The following is a 16,744-nucleotide window of genomic DNA, read 5'->3' as shown; positions in this document are numbered from 1 at the left end:
TTGCGTGTGTTTAGAATAAGCAGTAAAACAACAACAATTTCTTTTTTCATGCATGCATTTATTAACCTAATTCTAGACTTTTGATATTTATAAAATATGTACAAGAAAGTTCTGACATAGGCCAACAAATATGCCAGCCCCAGAATGACATAAAAATACAGATTCGTTTTCAGTCACATCTGAAGTGCATCCATTCATCACATCAAAACAACAAAAAAGGACGTTGTCTTTCTTTTTTTTGATGTTTACATAATTTAATATGCTTGATCTTGATCCTGAGAATTTCCTACAGTGTCTCTGGTAATATTTTCAAAGCATATTGTTTAAATGGTGGATTACATTAGTTTGGATCTGAGTGTTAGCATACATTTTCACTTCTTCCGATATACATTATTATTTTTGATCCCACAGCAAATGTGTGGCTTCATCTGTTGATTTCTTTCATGTGTGAATAACTATGTCCATTCATTGGAGTTCAAGTACGGTATATGCATTTCTCCTTTTTTTCCCGAATCCATGAAGATGATCATCCAAAATCAAGTAGATAGCGTAAAAGGAAAATGTCCATAACATCCATCTTAAGATGTGGTTGACACTTCTGTCTTGCTGGTAGACATTGAGGTCTCATCTTCAACCATGCCACCCATTCCAATGGCCTGTAGAATGCAGCTACGGAACTGGAAAAGAGAACAAAAGGGGGTAGTCAGACATGAAGCGAGGTTTATATATATATATATATATATATATATATATATATATATATTTTTTTTTTTTTTTTTTTTTTTTTTTTTTTGAAAATGATGCAGTGGTAGCTCAGAAAAAATCACCAAAATAGATTCTTACAGTTTAACATTTGTCATAATAAGATAACTAAGGAGAACTGTCTTTCTTACTGTGGGTGTTGGAATTACCACAGTTAATAACTAATCTAGTAAAGTATGTGAATGCAGTCATCTTTGGTCCGTATAATATCTTACCTGTTTATTAAACAGCACATAGATGATTGGATTGACCAAGGCAGAGCTTTTTGCAAAGAAGGCAGGGATAGCCATGGAAACAGCACTGAAAGCCATCCCCTTGTTGAAGAAGAGATAGGCTGCGTAGCTGGCATAGGGTGACCAAGCAAACAAGAATCCCAAAACCATGAGCACACACATGCGTGTGACTTCCTTCTCAGCTTTCTGGGTGGATGCTGAGTCCTGCTGCTGAGCTGCTGCCTAAAATGGTTCATGACAGAAATTATAGAAATAAGAATAGTTCTCGTGTCAAAGGCTATATAACACGATATGTACTTCTGTGATCAAAAGATACCAATTTCCAAGCCTAGTTTTAATTAAATAGGAACTAGGCAAGTCTGAACACCCCAGCACAATAACATAGTGACTGATAAAGGGAAATAACTGCAAAAGAATCATATATATATATATATGTGTGTATATATATATATATATATATATATATATATATATATATATATATATATATATATATACATATATATATATATATATATATTAAAAATAATCTCAATGTTACCTAGTTTCCCTTTAAATTTTTTCTTAGTGCTTATAGATTTAGAGAAGCATATTTTGGGACATTTTGGACTATCTTACCGCTTTGACTGTCAGCACAAGACTTCCGTAGGTGAAGAAGATTGTGACAACTGGAACACAGAAGTGGCAGCTGAACAGGTACATGACGTATGCATCATTGTTGAATCCTGGAGCGTTGGTGTAGTAGTCTGGTCCACAGGAGGCCTGGATGCCCTCAGGAATGTATCTGATTAATTGAGTCAATTGAGAGCAGTGATTAGGAAGCCAATTACGTACATTCTGCCAATGGATGATCTATGATATTCATTTGAACTTACCTGGACCAGCCAACAAGTGGAGGGACAGCACAGGAAATAGCCATGATCCAAGCGAAACTAACTCCAGCTCCAGCATGAGCGGCCGTGAACTTGAAGCTTCCCATGGGTTTGCACACAACAATGTATCTCTCAACAGCCAGCACCACCAATGACCACAGAGAAACTTGACCTGTAAAAGTGAATATAAAAGAAATGTTTAGCTTTAAGTAATTACATCTAAAGAACACAATGAAAGACCTACAGTATATGTATGCATTTACAGGGACTATACAAGTCATATTTTATACCTCCAATTGTAGACATGAAGCCCTCAATGACACAACCGATTGGTCCAAAAATAAAGTAACCAAACAAACACGTGATAAAGCAGACGGTGAATCCAAAAAAGACCATGATCAATCCGGCCACAGCCAAGTTTACGAGAATGAAGTTAAGAGGTTGACGGAGCTTCTTGTTCTGAATTGTAACCAACAATGTCAAACCGTTGATGGGGAGGCCAGTTACGATGAGGAAAAACATCCATGCTCCGAGTATGTAGAAAACAATGGGATCTGCCAAGTAATACTGAGGATATTCATAAGGACTCCGCACAAGCCCAGACCTGTTGTTCATGGGAATGTAGAAGTTCTTGCCTTCTGTGCCGTTCTCCATGTTGCCGTACATTCAGTCCCAGACCGTGCACTGTTTGACAAGAGATGTGCAGACTGAGCAGTGCCAGACCGACCAATCTGTAACCGTGCTCGCCAAAGGTGCGAGTTTTATACCTTTGGGCTGTGCTCTCACATGAACTTAATCTTATTATAAAGACAAGCTCTTTTAAAACCCATATTTAGGTTTTTGTTTTCATTATTTATCTTAAATGCAGCATAACTCTTCTTAACACCTTAAGGTCTTTATTGTTCTCCATCCCACATTTTGTTTACACACACACACTTTAGTCTTTAAATCTTCTTAACACCTTATGGAATGGATTTGTGCCGATCATATCACATACATGAGCACCTGGCATTGTGCCCACCACTGACTGGTATAGCAGGGATAAGTGTACACTGGGCTGGCAGCATCAAAGACAAGCCTGTATTAAGGTCTCCCGATGCACAAATATGCAGTGTCAGGTACCCTAGCACAGTGTTCTCAACCAGCAGGCACGGATTAACAATGGAACTACCTGGAGATTAAGTGCCAGGGCCTGCCATCTGCAGGGCCCTGCAAATTCCCCTTCAACAATTCACATAATTCGTTGTTCATGTACGATATGCTATAAACACTGTGGGATTAACCTGCAGACTGCATGGCCCTGTGTGTGAATTAGGCTATATTGAATTGTCAGTCAGTCTTGAGATCCCGTCTGTTATTTTGAAAGCCTCCCAGTTGTAGGAAGCGTTAAGTCCGATTTCTATGTAGCCATTTGGCATTACACAAAGCTAAACACAACAACAGACTGGAATTAAGCACAAGAAGTGGACAAAACTTCAAACTGAATAAGAAAGGTGAGTCTAATGATCTCATCTGGTTACAGTAGCTTTGTGCTCTAAACTGTAGCTACACACAATCTGCACACAGACTGTTGCATTGTCATCAATTAAAATACACTTTCTGGTTAGGTCGCAAGTGCACGTGTACTCTTCCCGCACCTGAGGGGGGCCTTTTCAGGCTACCATTGCCCTCTAAAGTGTGCGTATGCGATTGTGACCTGACGGTCGCTTATCACAGCTTAACACCGAACTCTCCCCCTTGTTGATTATGACTTGTTTATTATAGTATAATATTATTTGTCTAAATATATCCTTTTAAAAATCATTGTAAACCGTACCACTGTACAATTTGCAAACTGTTAATAAAGTATTCAATCAATCAATCAATCAATCAATAAATCAATAAATCAATCAATCAATCAATCAATCAATCAATCAATCAATCAATCAATCAATCAATCTGAAGCTCATCCAGTCATCACATTGAAACATTTGTTACCCAAAAAAGAAATGAAAGAAACAAACATGTTTATGTTCATCCATTGCAGGTTGGTGCAATTCTCCATAATAGTTTTTTAGGCAGTCGCAGACTGTGCACCGTTTAACTAGAGGTGCTCTCAGTGCTAAACCACTCTGCAGCTGAGGTTGAAAAGAGTATGGGTTTTACACCTTTCACAGAGTAATTTCAAATTGACTTAATAAGTTTAATAGCACCTTTATTAACCTAAACCTCTTTTGCTAATTAATTAACCTCTCACAAATTCATGAACCATGGGCAGGCATTTCAGTCAATAGACTTGTAATTAGCTTAGCCTTCTGACTCTCTGGCTGACAGAGAGGCAACACAGTCCAATATGTTGCTATAATTGAAATTATACCTTCACTTTGTGTACAATTTGAAGAAGAAACATGATTATATTGCCCAATGAGGTTGTAAACATCTTCATGGACAACAATGGAAACAAGCTTCAGCTTTTTTGTGACTTGATGTTGGCATTCTTAAGGTGCATTGTTTGCTTTTGTTCATTATTAGATTGATAAAATGCCTGTTGACTGAAAGAGGAGCAGAGAGTCTAATTCATTATGCATTACACGCCTGCCACATGACAAGAATTATAGAATTCTTGATATAATTTCTTATATGAACCTTACTATAAAGTGTGATTTTGTGTGTTTAGAATTAGAATAAGCTGTAAAGTAACAACAAATGAAACTTTTTTTCATGCATGCATTTATTAACCTATTTCTAGACTTTTGATATTTATAAAATATATACAAGAAAGTTCTGACATAGGCCAACAAATATGCCAGCCCCACAATGACATAAAAATACAGATTCATTTTCAGTCACATCTGAAATGCATCCATTCATCACATCCAAACAACAAAAAAGGACGTTGTATTTCTTTTTGAGATGTTTACATAATTGAATATGCTTGATCTTGATCCTGAGAATTCCCTACAGTGTCTCTGGTAATATTTTCAAAGCATATTGTTTAAATGGTGGATTCAATTATTTTGGATCTGAGTGTTAGCATACACTTTCACTTCTTCAGATATGCATTATTATTTTTGATCCCACAGCAAATGTGTAGCTTCATCTGTTGATCTCTTTCATGTGTGTGAATAACTATGTCCATTCATTGGAGGTCAGGTTTCTCCTTTTTTTCCAAATTGAAGTTGCTTTTAATCCATGAAGATGATCATCCAAAATCAAGTAGATAGCGTAAAGGAAAATGTCCATAACATCCATCTTAAGATGTGGTGGACACTTCTGTCTTGCTGGCAGACACTGAGGTCTCATCATCAACCATGCCACCCATCCCAATGGTGCTCATCATGCAGCTACGGAACTGGAAAAGAGAACAATGGATGAAGTCAGATGTGAAGTGAGGTGGTTTATAGTCGTTTAGTTTGCTTAGAAAAGTGTGCTGTGGTACAGTATAGCTCAGAACAAGGCACCAAATAGATTATAACAATATAGCATTGTCACAGGAACTTTCTTTCATACTGTGGGAGTCACCAAAGTTAATAACTGATCTGTAACCTTGTATGTGAATGTAATCTCTGGTCTGTAAACTATCTTACCTGTTTGTTCAGCAGTACATAGATGACTGGATTGACCAAGGCAGAGCTTTTTGCAAAAAAGGCAGGGATAGCCATGGAAATAGGACTGAAAGCAATCCCCTTGTTGAAGAAGAGATAGGCTGCATAGCTGGCATAGGGTGACCAGGCAAACAAGAATCCCAAAACCATGAGCACACACATGCGTGTGACTTCCTTCTCAGCTTTCTGGGTGGATGCTGAGTCCTGCTGCTGAGCTGCTGCCTAAAATGGATTGTGAGAGAAATAAGAATAGTTTACATGTCAAAGGCTGTATAGTACAATATGAACTTTCACGATCAGAAGCAACATGCAGTATTAAATTCACTGTGGTGTTGAGGTAAAATGTGTGTTCTGTTATGTTTTGTGATGCTACAGAATTCCTGTATCTACAGTAGGCTAGGTACATTGTGGGTTTAGAAACTACCATGATTGTACAGAATGTAATAATGTACTTACTGCTTTGACTGTCAGCACAAGGCTTCCGTAGGTGAAGAAGATTGTGCAAACTGGAATACAGAAGTGGCAGCTGAACATGTACATGACGTATGTATCATTGTTGAATCCTGGGGCGTTGGTGTAGTAGTCTGGTCCACAGGAGGCCTGGATGCCCTCAGGAATGTATCTGAAAATCATCAATTGAGCCAATAGAGAGCAATGATTAGAAAACCACACCACTAACATACACACTGCAATGGGATATTGAGTTGAACTCACCTGGACCAGCCAACAAGTGGAGGGACAGCACAGGCGGCAGCCATGATCCAGCTGAAAGCAACTCCAGCTCCAGCATGAGCGGCCGTGAACTTGAAGCTTCCCATGGGTTTGCACACAACAATGTATCTCTCAACAGCCAGCACCACCAATGACCACAGAGAAACTTGACCTGTAAGTGAATAGAACATACATTTTTAGCTTTAAGTAATTACATCTGGGTCCAATGACCTTTCACAATTTCCATGGCAACTCAAACAAAGGGAATGACACAATGACACAATAAAAGAGCTGTTTGCATTTACAGGCATTATAAAAGTCATATTTCATACCTCCCATTGTAGACATGAAGCCCTCAATGGCGCAACCCATTGGTCCAAAAATGAAGTAACCGCAAATACAAGTGATGAAGGTGCAGGTGAATCCAAAAAGGACCATGATCAATCCGGCCGCAGCCAAGTTTACAAGAATGAAGTTGAGAGGCTGACGGAGCTTCTTGTTCTGAGCAGTGACCACCAACGTTAAACCATTGATGGGGAAGCCGAAAGCCATGAGGAAAAACATGTAGGCTGCGAGTGCGTAGAATGCCGCCGGTGGGGCCAAGTAATATTGAGGATAATGGAAAGGACTCCGCACAAGCCCACTCCTATTGTTCATAGGAATATAAAAGTTATTGCCTTCTGTGCCGTTCTCCATGTTGCCGTACATGCAGTCCCAGAGCGTGCACTGTTTGATGAGAAGTCTGTGCCGTGCTAAACCACTCCGCAGCTGATTTGTTAAGCGACTGAGTTTTATACTTTTCGGACAGTGCTTTCAAATTACCCTGTCTTAACCTTAACAGTTTAGAATAGCAAGGTTAATTTGTTTTATACCATCCTACAACCTCAGCCATTAGTCTAATTACCCTTTGACTTCTAAAGCTTTAAAAATGCAGCCATCCACTTAAGCAATTAGGCACCTGTTAGGACCCCGGACACTCCAACAATATGGACTGCCCCTCATGAAAAATTACTGTTGAATTACTACACAAAAAGTCATGTGTAGCAATTGTGTAGTAAATCTGTAATTTATACACTACTCATGACACACCAGTAGAGTTTTGTAATGAAACAGTAATGTTCCCAGTAGTAATCAAGCAGAGTTGTGAAAAAGCTGTTAAAACTACAGCTGCTTCACTACAAGAGCATTTAAATAGTGATTATGTAGAGATTGCACTACTTACTTGTGTAGTGAATATGTAGTAACAAGTAGAGTTTTTTACTACACAGCGGTCATGTTTTGGGGCAAACACAGGTATTCTGATTGGAGTAGAACATTATGCCAATCAAAACAATTGAAACACCTGTGTTTGATCCAAAACATATATAGTGAATAATAACAACACTACAGAAACACTACTTGTTCTACCTTGGAACCAGTTTAAACCGGTTTGTGGGAGGCTGCTGCTAACAGCCAGGAGTTTTACCAGCTGTCATGGATTCATTTAATTTATTCCTTTTCGGTAGGTGAAACTTAAAACACTGGATAATGTAACTGTTACATGTATGTTAAGGATGTTTTCTGTCATGTTTTTATAGAAAGTGTGTATTTTCCTGCATGTTAGCTAACCAGTAAACAAATACTAAGCTAATGCTAAGCTTAAGAGTATCAATGGGCCAGGTGCCAAATGTTTGCAATTAGGGAAGCATATATATTATCTTTTCACCACGTGAGCTTCATTCTGCCATTTTATGTGTGTGTAGCAGAGCTGTGTGAGTCCACCCTGACAAGCACTTGGAATGTAGTGAGCTTGTAGATCTGCTATTCACAATATGAGTACCTGAGACGAATAACAGTCTATATATATATATATATATATATATATATATATATATATATATATATATATATATATATATATATATATATATATATATATTAGGGCTGGGACTAGGGTTGGACACGGTAACCGCCGTACCGCCGTACCGCGGTAAACCGAGGTCTACCGCGGTGTCAGTGTGCTTACCGCGGTAAAAAAAGACAAAAAAAAGTATATTTTTTATTGGAAAACAAGCGAGTTTTAAAACAGGGGAGAAGCGAGGACCGCATGCGCTCCATGCCGCTCTGCTCTGGGCCGTGTACCACAGTTTGGAAGCCACATACGTCACTCTCACTCAGACACAGACAGTCACTCCTGCAGCTGCCTGCGTAGAGGAGTACAGAGCAGCGTAAACTTTCTTTGTAATCCACTCGACACAAGGAGGTTAATACATACCTTGTGTTGTGGCATATCTTTTTTTATTCATACGGATTACTGGCGGAGCGCGGGCCGCGTGGACTGAAGCCGAAAATGAAACTATTTTACTTTTTCCATCGCGTCGCACGTTGTGCCCGTTCGGCGGCGCGTCGGAGATTTTATAACCTTTTCTGTCAAGTCTTGTAACTAAAACCTGTATATAGCAGCACTCAATCACTGCGATTTGAGAGTTGAGACGTGACGTGAGTTTACAGAATCACTGTACACGATCTGACTACCCTTCCTCTTCTGGTTTGTTCACACAGCTGTTTGTGTCTGAAAAGCCTACTAGCTAGCCTACGTTACTATGGTAACCCGACAGTGCAGATCTAAAAGCTCAGAACGCGTCGCGGATGCAATGTGTTGTGAGCTTGTAGATCTGCTCCTTTCAAAGCCATACCCGCTGTGCTGTACGGAGAAGTATAACTCGGGCGGTCAGGCTGTGTCGCCTCTCCACTGTGGAGAGGCGACTTTAGGGAAGATGATTGCAATATTTTGGCTTATCGCCGAACCTTAATTAATAGATACGGGGGTGCGGTAATTACCGCAGTACCGTCGGTAAATGGGAAGACGGTAATCGCGGTAACAAAATGTCGATACCGCCCCAGGCCTAGCTGGGACTTTAACTGATTAATTGCAATTAATTGCTTACAGAAAATTAATGCGATTAAAAGAGAGATTTTTTGATTTACAAGACTGTAAACCACTAACTAGTCATGTTTAATCTGTTAAATTGTAAATGCACTTTACCCTCATTTTGTTCAATTGTCTGTTTTATTCTTATGTGCTCTTATACTGTTGTTCCACAAACTGTTGGAGATATACTGTTTTTCCACTTTCCATAAGTATTATGTCTTATAATTCCTAATATATATGAGTTAAGTAAAAAAATGTCTATGTTAACTTTTTTTAAATAAGGACTTAGACAGTTTTTCGTCTCAGGTACTCAATTGTTGCCTCTTATATCGTTTGACAATTTGGCCAATGTTTGACCAGTTTTTATATAGTTTGTTTTTCACTTTTGATGTTTTGGTCTTTTTCTTTCTTTTTTTCCCCCTATGGCATGGCAACATGTGTCAGCTTGTATAATTTCTGGAATACATTTTGTTTAATTTATAACAACAAACAAATGTGTGTCTGTGAAGATGCAGCTTCTGAAGACGGTTCAGAAAGCGACAACCCCCAAAAAGGAATGATCCCTTAAAGGGCCAGTTCACCTCTGGGGCAACCAGATCTTATTTTATTGTTGTTTGGGACACGATCAACTCAATCCTGAGTTATTTTTTGTGTTCAATCTGTGTTTTGAGATATTTTAGTATTTCAGCATGAATGATGATGCATTTTGCATCATATGATGCAGCATGATGACTCATATGATGCAAAATGCATCATCATTCATGCTGAAATATTAAAATATCTCACAACACAGATGGAACACAAAAACAACAATAAAATAAGATCTGGTTGTCCCAGAGGTGAACTGGCCCTTTAACCCATTTAGGCCTAACCTATAGAATAGGGCTAAATCAGAAATTAGCCTACAAAACAAATATGTTGCTACATACTGTACATGTACGGTAAGCCCCTCCCAAACAGCAAAATGTGTTCCCGGCCTGAATGGGTTTTAAGAGAAGAGGGAGACTGCTTTCAAAGCAGCCATAAGTTTCCAATGAAGACACCAATGACTCCACCATCTCAGAGAGATCTTCCACCATCTGGATCAACACAATCTGGATGCAGGTTGAACAGTTGGAAATGGTAAGGACACACTTAATGTTTGTGTATAAATGCAGTTTCTACTCTTACAGTAAACCATGGACTAGAAACCAGAGGTTTAACTGTAAAATAAGGACACATATTGCAATAATATTTTTTGTAGGAGTAGTGTATGAATGCAGTATTATGAATGCAGTATTTTGTGTATGAATGCAGTTATGTAAAGTGTAAACAAGGGACTAGAAACTTGCTCTTAATTTTAGGTTACACTCGATGGAGGAATGTAAACTGAACCATTCTTTCTTTATCTGTCTGTGTCATAGGATGAACTCTGACGAATCCTCGATCGAGGGAACTCCTACTTTGTGCCTGAACTGATGACCCACTGTGAGACCTTTTTATGACAAGGCAACAGTTTTACGGAGTGTTCAAAAAGTTGATGAAAGCCCCTGCAGCTAAACAAAAGTAATTACCATTTCTGGCAGAGGTTCCCATGAAAGTATTGTTTGTTTAGATAACTGTCTACAGTAAATTCATGTTTTTAACATTGCAGCACGTAACAGCAGCATGCCTGAAATGTATCCATAACATGATGTTAGGATAGCACATGCTTGACAAACTTTCATATTTGACTATACAATTAAAAATACAATGCGTGAATTGTTTGTGATATTTTTTTGTTTTGTTTTTCTTTGTGTTTGTGTCAGTCTGCAGAAGACCCCAATATCTTTCCTCAGGCGAGACCACTCAGCCTGCCGTGATCATCGATGAAACCAACTGCACAATTGGGGCCATGCCTGTGTTGACGATATATCTCATGGCGTGTTCACTTTTCACCTCACATACCCCAAGTGCAACATGACTATAGGAAAAGACCCGAAGGCAAAAACGTTTGCGGTTGCACACTGGACTGTATTGGCTGACCCCGGAACAGATTAACCTTAAGGTGCTGTAAGTAATGTCTTTGTTAAAATATGTTTTAAATATCTCTTTCCATAGCAATCATTGCTTGTTTAGTGAGAAGTGCATTTTTGGTAAAAGCATCTTCATTCTATCTACTGCTATGCCACCAATATATGGAATGCCCTATACCAACAAACATCCAAAAGTGTGACTCCTTACCCTCAAGTCTGAAAGAAAGCTAGGACTCTCTCCCTTGTTGATATGACTTGTTTATTATAGTATATTATTATTTGTCTAAATATATCCTTTTAAAAATAATTGTAATCTGTACCTCTGTACAATCTGCAAACTTTTAATGAAGTATTCAATCAATCAATAAATCAATAAATCAATCAATCAATCAATCAATCAATCAATCAATCAATCACCTGAAGCTCATCCAGTCATCACATCCAAACATTTGTTACACAGAAAAGAAATGAAAAGAAACTAGAAGAAGTGCTCTTCCGAGCACAGGTCTCCACCAGCCACGCGTCCTGGTGGTGGTATAATAGGCCAATGTAAAAAGGGTGGCATGTGTTCTTCACCAATCTTAGGCCTTTCATGGCGCCACCATGAGGCTGATTTGAAAATTTTGTAGTGTAATTTCTTCCTTGGCCTTTTGCGAATGTGCGTGCACAATTTCATTACAATTGCACGCTGTGTTTGATTTGAGGCGTTTTGTTTGAAACGGATCAATCCTGCAAAGTTTGGAGGCCAATCTTAGCCAATCAGGCCAATCAATACCTTGCATAAAAATATTTTATGCAAGGAAAGGGTTTTTCCTTGGCCTATAGGGAGTGCGCTTACAAAGTTTGAAACTGATCAGTGGAGTTATAGGTAAAACCACGAATTGGCCTGTTATAGCACCACCATGAGGCTGATTTCAAAAATTTGAGGTGGCATTTCTTCCTCATCCTAGTGGGAACGTGTGTATGCGATTTCATGTTAATTGCACTCTGCGTTTGTGATTTGAGGCATTTTGTCCAAAACGGACCAATCTTACAAACTTTGAAAGCCAATTTCAGCCAATCAGGATGGAATATGGACAATCAGACAGATCCGTGTCGATCACATGACTGTAGAGATGCTGTCTACCGATTTGCGTGATTTTTGGACAAAATCTGTAGGAGTAGTGTACAGAAATGTGTTTTGCAAACATCGGCCTCATGGTGGCGCTAGAACAGGGCCATTTGAAAAATGTGGGGCAGAGGTTCTGAATTGGCATCCAGTGAGTGTGTGTGCTCATCAACCCAACGGCGCCGGAGATTAGCTGTACACAAACTCGGAGGACGCACGGACGGACGCACGGACGGACAGGGGCGAAAACATACTCTCCCCCTGCCTTCGGCTGGTGGAGACAAAAACATATCTTTTGAACTATTATGTTCATTCATTGCCGGTCAGGATTCCTTTTTTCCAAATTGCTTTTGGTGCCGTTCTCCATAATAGTTTTTTAGGCAGTCACAGAGCTGTGCACCGTTTATAGAGGAGCTCTCAGTGCTAAACCGCTCTGTATGCAGCTGAGGTTGAAAGGAGTATATATGTTTTACACCTTTCAACCAGTAATTTCAAATTTACCTAATTGATAAAATGCCTGTTGACTGAAAGAGGAGCAGAGAGTCTAATCCATTACATTATGCATTACACGACTACCACATGACAAGCATTATAGAAATCAGGATCTCTTGATATCATTTCTTATATGAACCTTACTATAGAGTGTGATTTTGTGTGTGTTAAGAATAAGCTGCAAAGTAACAACAAATGATTGTTTTTTTCATGCATGCATTTATTAACCTATTTCTAGACTTTTGATATTTATAAAATATGTACAAGAAAGTTTTGACATAGGCCAACAAATATGCCAGCCCCACAATGACATATAAATACAGATTAATTTTCAGTCACATCTGAAGTGCATCCATTCATCACCTCCAAACAACAAAAAAGGATGTTGTCTTTCTTTTTGAGATTTTAGATAATTTAACATGCTTGATCTTGATCCTGAGAATACCCTACAGTGTCTCTGGTAACATTTTCAAAGCGCATTGTTTAAATGGTGGATTACATTAATTTGGATCTGAGTGTACATCTGAGCATACACTTTCACTTCTTCCGATATACATTATTATTTTTGATCCCACAGCAAATGTGTAGCTTCATCTGTTGATTTCTTTGATGTGTGAATAACTATGTCCATTCATTGGAGTTCAAGTATATGCATTTCTCCTTTTTTTCCCGAATCAAAGTTTCTTTCAATCCATGAAGATGATCATCCAAAATCAAGTAGATAGTGTATAAGGAAAATGTCCATAACATCCATCTTAAGATGTGGTGGACACTTCTGTCTTGCTGGCAGACACTGAGGTCTCATCATCAACCATGCCACCCATCCCAATGGTCTGAAGCATGCAGCTACGGAACTGGAAAAGAGAACAAATGGGGGTAGTCAGACATGAAGCGAGGCGTTTATATATATATATATATATATATATATATATATATATATATATATATATATATATATATATATATATATATATATATATAATTGAAAATGATGCAGTGGTAGCTCAGAAAGATTCACCAAAATAGATTCTTACAATTTAACATTTGTCATAATAAGATAACTAAGGAGGACTGTCTTTCATACTGTGGGTGTGGGAATTACCACAGTTAATAACTAATCTGTAACATAGTAAATTATGTGAATGCAGTCATCTTTGGTCTGTAAAATATCTTACCTGTTTATTAAACAGCACATAGATGATTGGATTGACCAAGGCAGAGCTTTTTGCAAAGAAGGCAGGGATAGCCATGGATACAGCACTGAAAGCCATCCCCTTGTTGAAGAAGAGATAGGCTGCGTAGCTGGCATAGGGTGACCAAGCAAACAAGAATCCCAAAACCATGAGCACACACATGCGTGTGACTTCCTTCTCAGCTTTCTGGGTGGATGCTGAGTCCTGCTGCTGAGCTGCTGCCTAAAATGGATCATGACAGAAATTATAGAAATAAGAATAGTTCTCGTGTCAAAGGCTATATATATAACAGTACGATATGAACTTCTGTGATCAAAAGATACCAATTTCCAAGCCTAGTTTTAATTAAAGGGGAACTAGGCAAGTCTGTGTGTATACAAACACATGACTCCCTACCCAGGCATTAAACAGGTAGCTGTCATTGATGCTTTCATGGATTAGAGAGATCACTAATGAGCACTTGACACTTTTATCGCCCAATCAATTACCTCAGTGCACAACCCCTTTGAAATTCAAGGGGAGCAAGCCGGTTGAGCTCCCCCTCCCCTCACAGATAGATATAACAGAGGTGATGCAAACCTCCCCACCCAGGCTTTGAACCCAGAGCTCCCGCGTGAAAGTCCAATATCTTAAGCATCACTCCAAAGGGATATCCCTATGGAACAAGGGAGATACTAGACTTTTTGAGGCTTGAGGCTGGGGCTGCAACTCTCTCCGCCACACATATATTAAAAATAGTCTTAATGTTACCTAGTTTCCTTAGTGCTTATAGATTTAGAGAAACATATTTTGGGACATTTTGGACCATCTTACCGCTTTGACTGTCAGCACAAGGCTTCCGTAGGTGAAGAAGATTGTGACAACTGGAACACAGAAGTGGCAGCTGAACAGATACATGACGTATGCATCATTGTTGAATCCTGGAGCGTTGGTGTAGTAGTCTGGTCCACAGGAGGCCTGGATGCCCTCAGGAATGTATCTGATTAATTGAGTCAATTGAGAGCAGTGATTAGAAAGCCAATTACATACATGATGGATGATCTATGATATTCATTTGAACTTACCTGGACCAGCCAACAAGTGGAGGGACAGCACAGGAAATAGCCATGATCCAAGCGAAACTAACTCCAGCTCCAGCATGAGCGGCCGTGAACTTGAAGCTTCCCATGGGTTTGCACACAACAATGTATCTCTCAACAGCCAGCACCACCAATGACCACAGAGAAACTTGACCTGTAAAAGTGAATATAAAAGAAATGTTTAGCTTTAAGTAATTACATCTAAAGAACTCATCTAAAGAACACAATGAAAGACCTACAGTATATGTTTGCATTTACAGGGACTATACAAGTCATATTTCATACCTCCAATTGTAGACATGAATCCCTCAATGACGCAACCGATTGGTCCAAAAATAAAGTAACCAAACAAACACGTGATGAAGCAGACGGTGAATCCAAAAAAGACCATGATCAATCCGGCCACAGCCAAGTTTACGAGAATGAAGTTAAGAGGTTGACGGAGCTTCTTGTTCTGAATTGTAACCAACAATGTCAAACCGTTGATGGGGAAGCCAGTTATGATGAGGAAAAACATCCATGCTCCGAGTATGTAAAAAACAATGGGATCTGCCAAGTAATACTGAGGATATTCATAAGGACTCCGCACAAGCCCACTCCTGTTGTTCATGGGAATGTAGAAGTTCTTGCCTTCTGTGCCGTTCTCCATGTTGCCGTACATGTAGCCCCAGACCGTGCACTGTTTGACAAGAGATGTGCAGACTGAGCAGTGCCAGATCGACCAATCTGTAACCGTGCTCGCCAAAGGTGCGAGTTTTATACCTTTGGGCTGTGCTCTCACATGTACTGAATCTGGAGATTTAAAATATAAGCTCTTTTAAAACCCATATATAGGGTTTTGTTTTCATGTTTCATCTCAAATGCATTCTAAATCTTCTTAACACACAGACACACACATACACACAGACTTTAGTTCTTAAATCTTCTTAACAACTTATGGAATGGTCATATCACATTACTTCCTGGCATTGTGCCCACCACTGACTGGTATTGCAGGGATAAGTGTGCACTGGGCTGACAGCATGCCATTAAAAAAAAGACTGTATTAAGGTCTGGAAGGAAACTATGATTGTTACTCCCGATGCACCAGTGTGCAGTGTCAGGTACCCTAGCACAGTTGTTCTCAACCAGCAGGCCCGGATTAACAATGGAACTACCTGGAGATTAAGGCTATTATACTATTGGTGGTGGTGGTGGTGGGGGGGTGGGTGGGGGGGGGTCGCACGTGCGCCTGTACTCCTCCCGCACCAGAGGGGGGGCCTTTTCATTTGGTGAAGCGACAGGGCCCTGGAGAGGCTTAATACAGCACTAGTGTCAACCAGTGGTCCATCAAGGGATTCCAGGTGGTCCCCAGCGAAATGATGGAGAGTTTGGTAACCAAATGGACCCTTATAGATCTTTTACTAAGCGAGACAGGCTCGACAGTTGGACATACGACCTCCAGGTTTCAAGAAGATAACAAAGTTCCATTTATTTAGCAAGAAGCTATACCGAATCACATGCTGCTTTCCATGCTGTACGGTACTATACCTACCTCGCCTACGATCGCCTACGCATTTTTTTGAGAGGAACTGGGTATGCTGAAGTCTTTTTTTAAGTGGTACTATACCTTAAATCCTGTAGCCACAAAACAAATTTACAGGAGAGCAGATGGTCATCTTCTGTCCAGACAGTGAACACTCTCCCTGAATGATTATGGAGATTACTTCCATGCACAACGACAACCAGCTCTGAGTACAATTACAGTTTGACTCAGGCCAGGTTACTTATACTTACTTATGCTTATCACTCCTTTTCATGGAGCA

At 39.5% G+C, this 16,744-nt stretch overlaps 3 protein-coding genes across 3 annotated transcripts; all 3 read right to left on the bottom strand.

The window, feature by feature from the left end:
- Nucleotides 1-578: 578 nt before the first annotated feature.
- On the bottom strand, nt 579-2,521 carry LOC308287378 (green-sensitive opsin-like; the record flags this gene model as incomplete). The annotated part of the gene is made up of 5 exons (XM_080728530.1): nt 579-677; nt 978-1,217; nt 1,614-1,779; nt 1,871-2,039; nt 2,158-2,521. The coding sequence occupies 5 exons, from the start codon at nt 2,519-2,521 to the stop codon at nt 579-581; spliced, it is 1,038 nt and encodes a 345-aa protein (XP_080584656.1).
- Nucleotides 2,522-5,099: 2,578 nt separating this feature from the next.
- On the bottom strand, nt 5,100-6,858 carry LOC308287587 (green-sensitive opsin-like; the record flags this gene model as incomplete). The annotated part of the gene is made up of 5 exons (XM_080728812.1): nt 5,100-5,198; nt 5,434-5,673; nt 5,908-6,073; nt 6,166-6,334; nt 6,495-6,858. The coding sequence occupies 5 exons, from the start codon at nt 6,856-6,858 to the stop codon at nt 5,100-5,102; spliced, it is 1,038 nt and encodes a 345-aa protein (XP_080584938.1).
- A 6,564-nt stretch (nt 6,859-13,422) lies between these two features.
- On the bottom strand, nt 13,423-15,588 carry LOC308287590 (green-sensitive opsin; the record flags this gene model as incomplete). The annotated part of the gene is made up of 5 exons (XM_080728815.1): nt 13,423-13,521; nt 13,843-14,082; nt 14,674-14,839; nt 14,925-15,093; nt 15,225-15,588. The coding sequence occupies 5 exons, from the start codon at nt 15,586-15,588 to the stop codon at nt 13,423-13,425; spliced, it is 1,038 nt and encodes a 345-aa protein (XP_080584941.1).
- Between the last annotated feature and the right edge of the window lie 1,156 nt (nt 15,589-16,744).

This window comes from Nannobrachium achirus (genome assembly GCF_963921795.1).
Source record: "Nannobrachium achirus genome assembly, chromosome: 6".
NCBI lineage: Eukaryota > Metazoa > Chordata > Actinopteri > Myctophiformes > Myctophidae > Nannobrachium > Nannobrachium achirus.
This window is presented reverse-complemented; position numbering and strand designations above follow the sequence as displayed.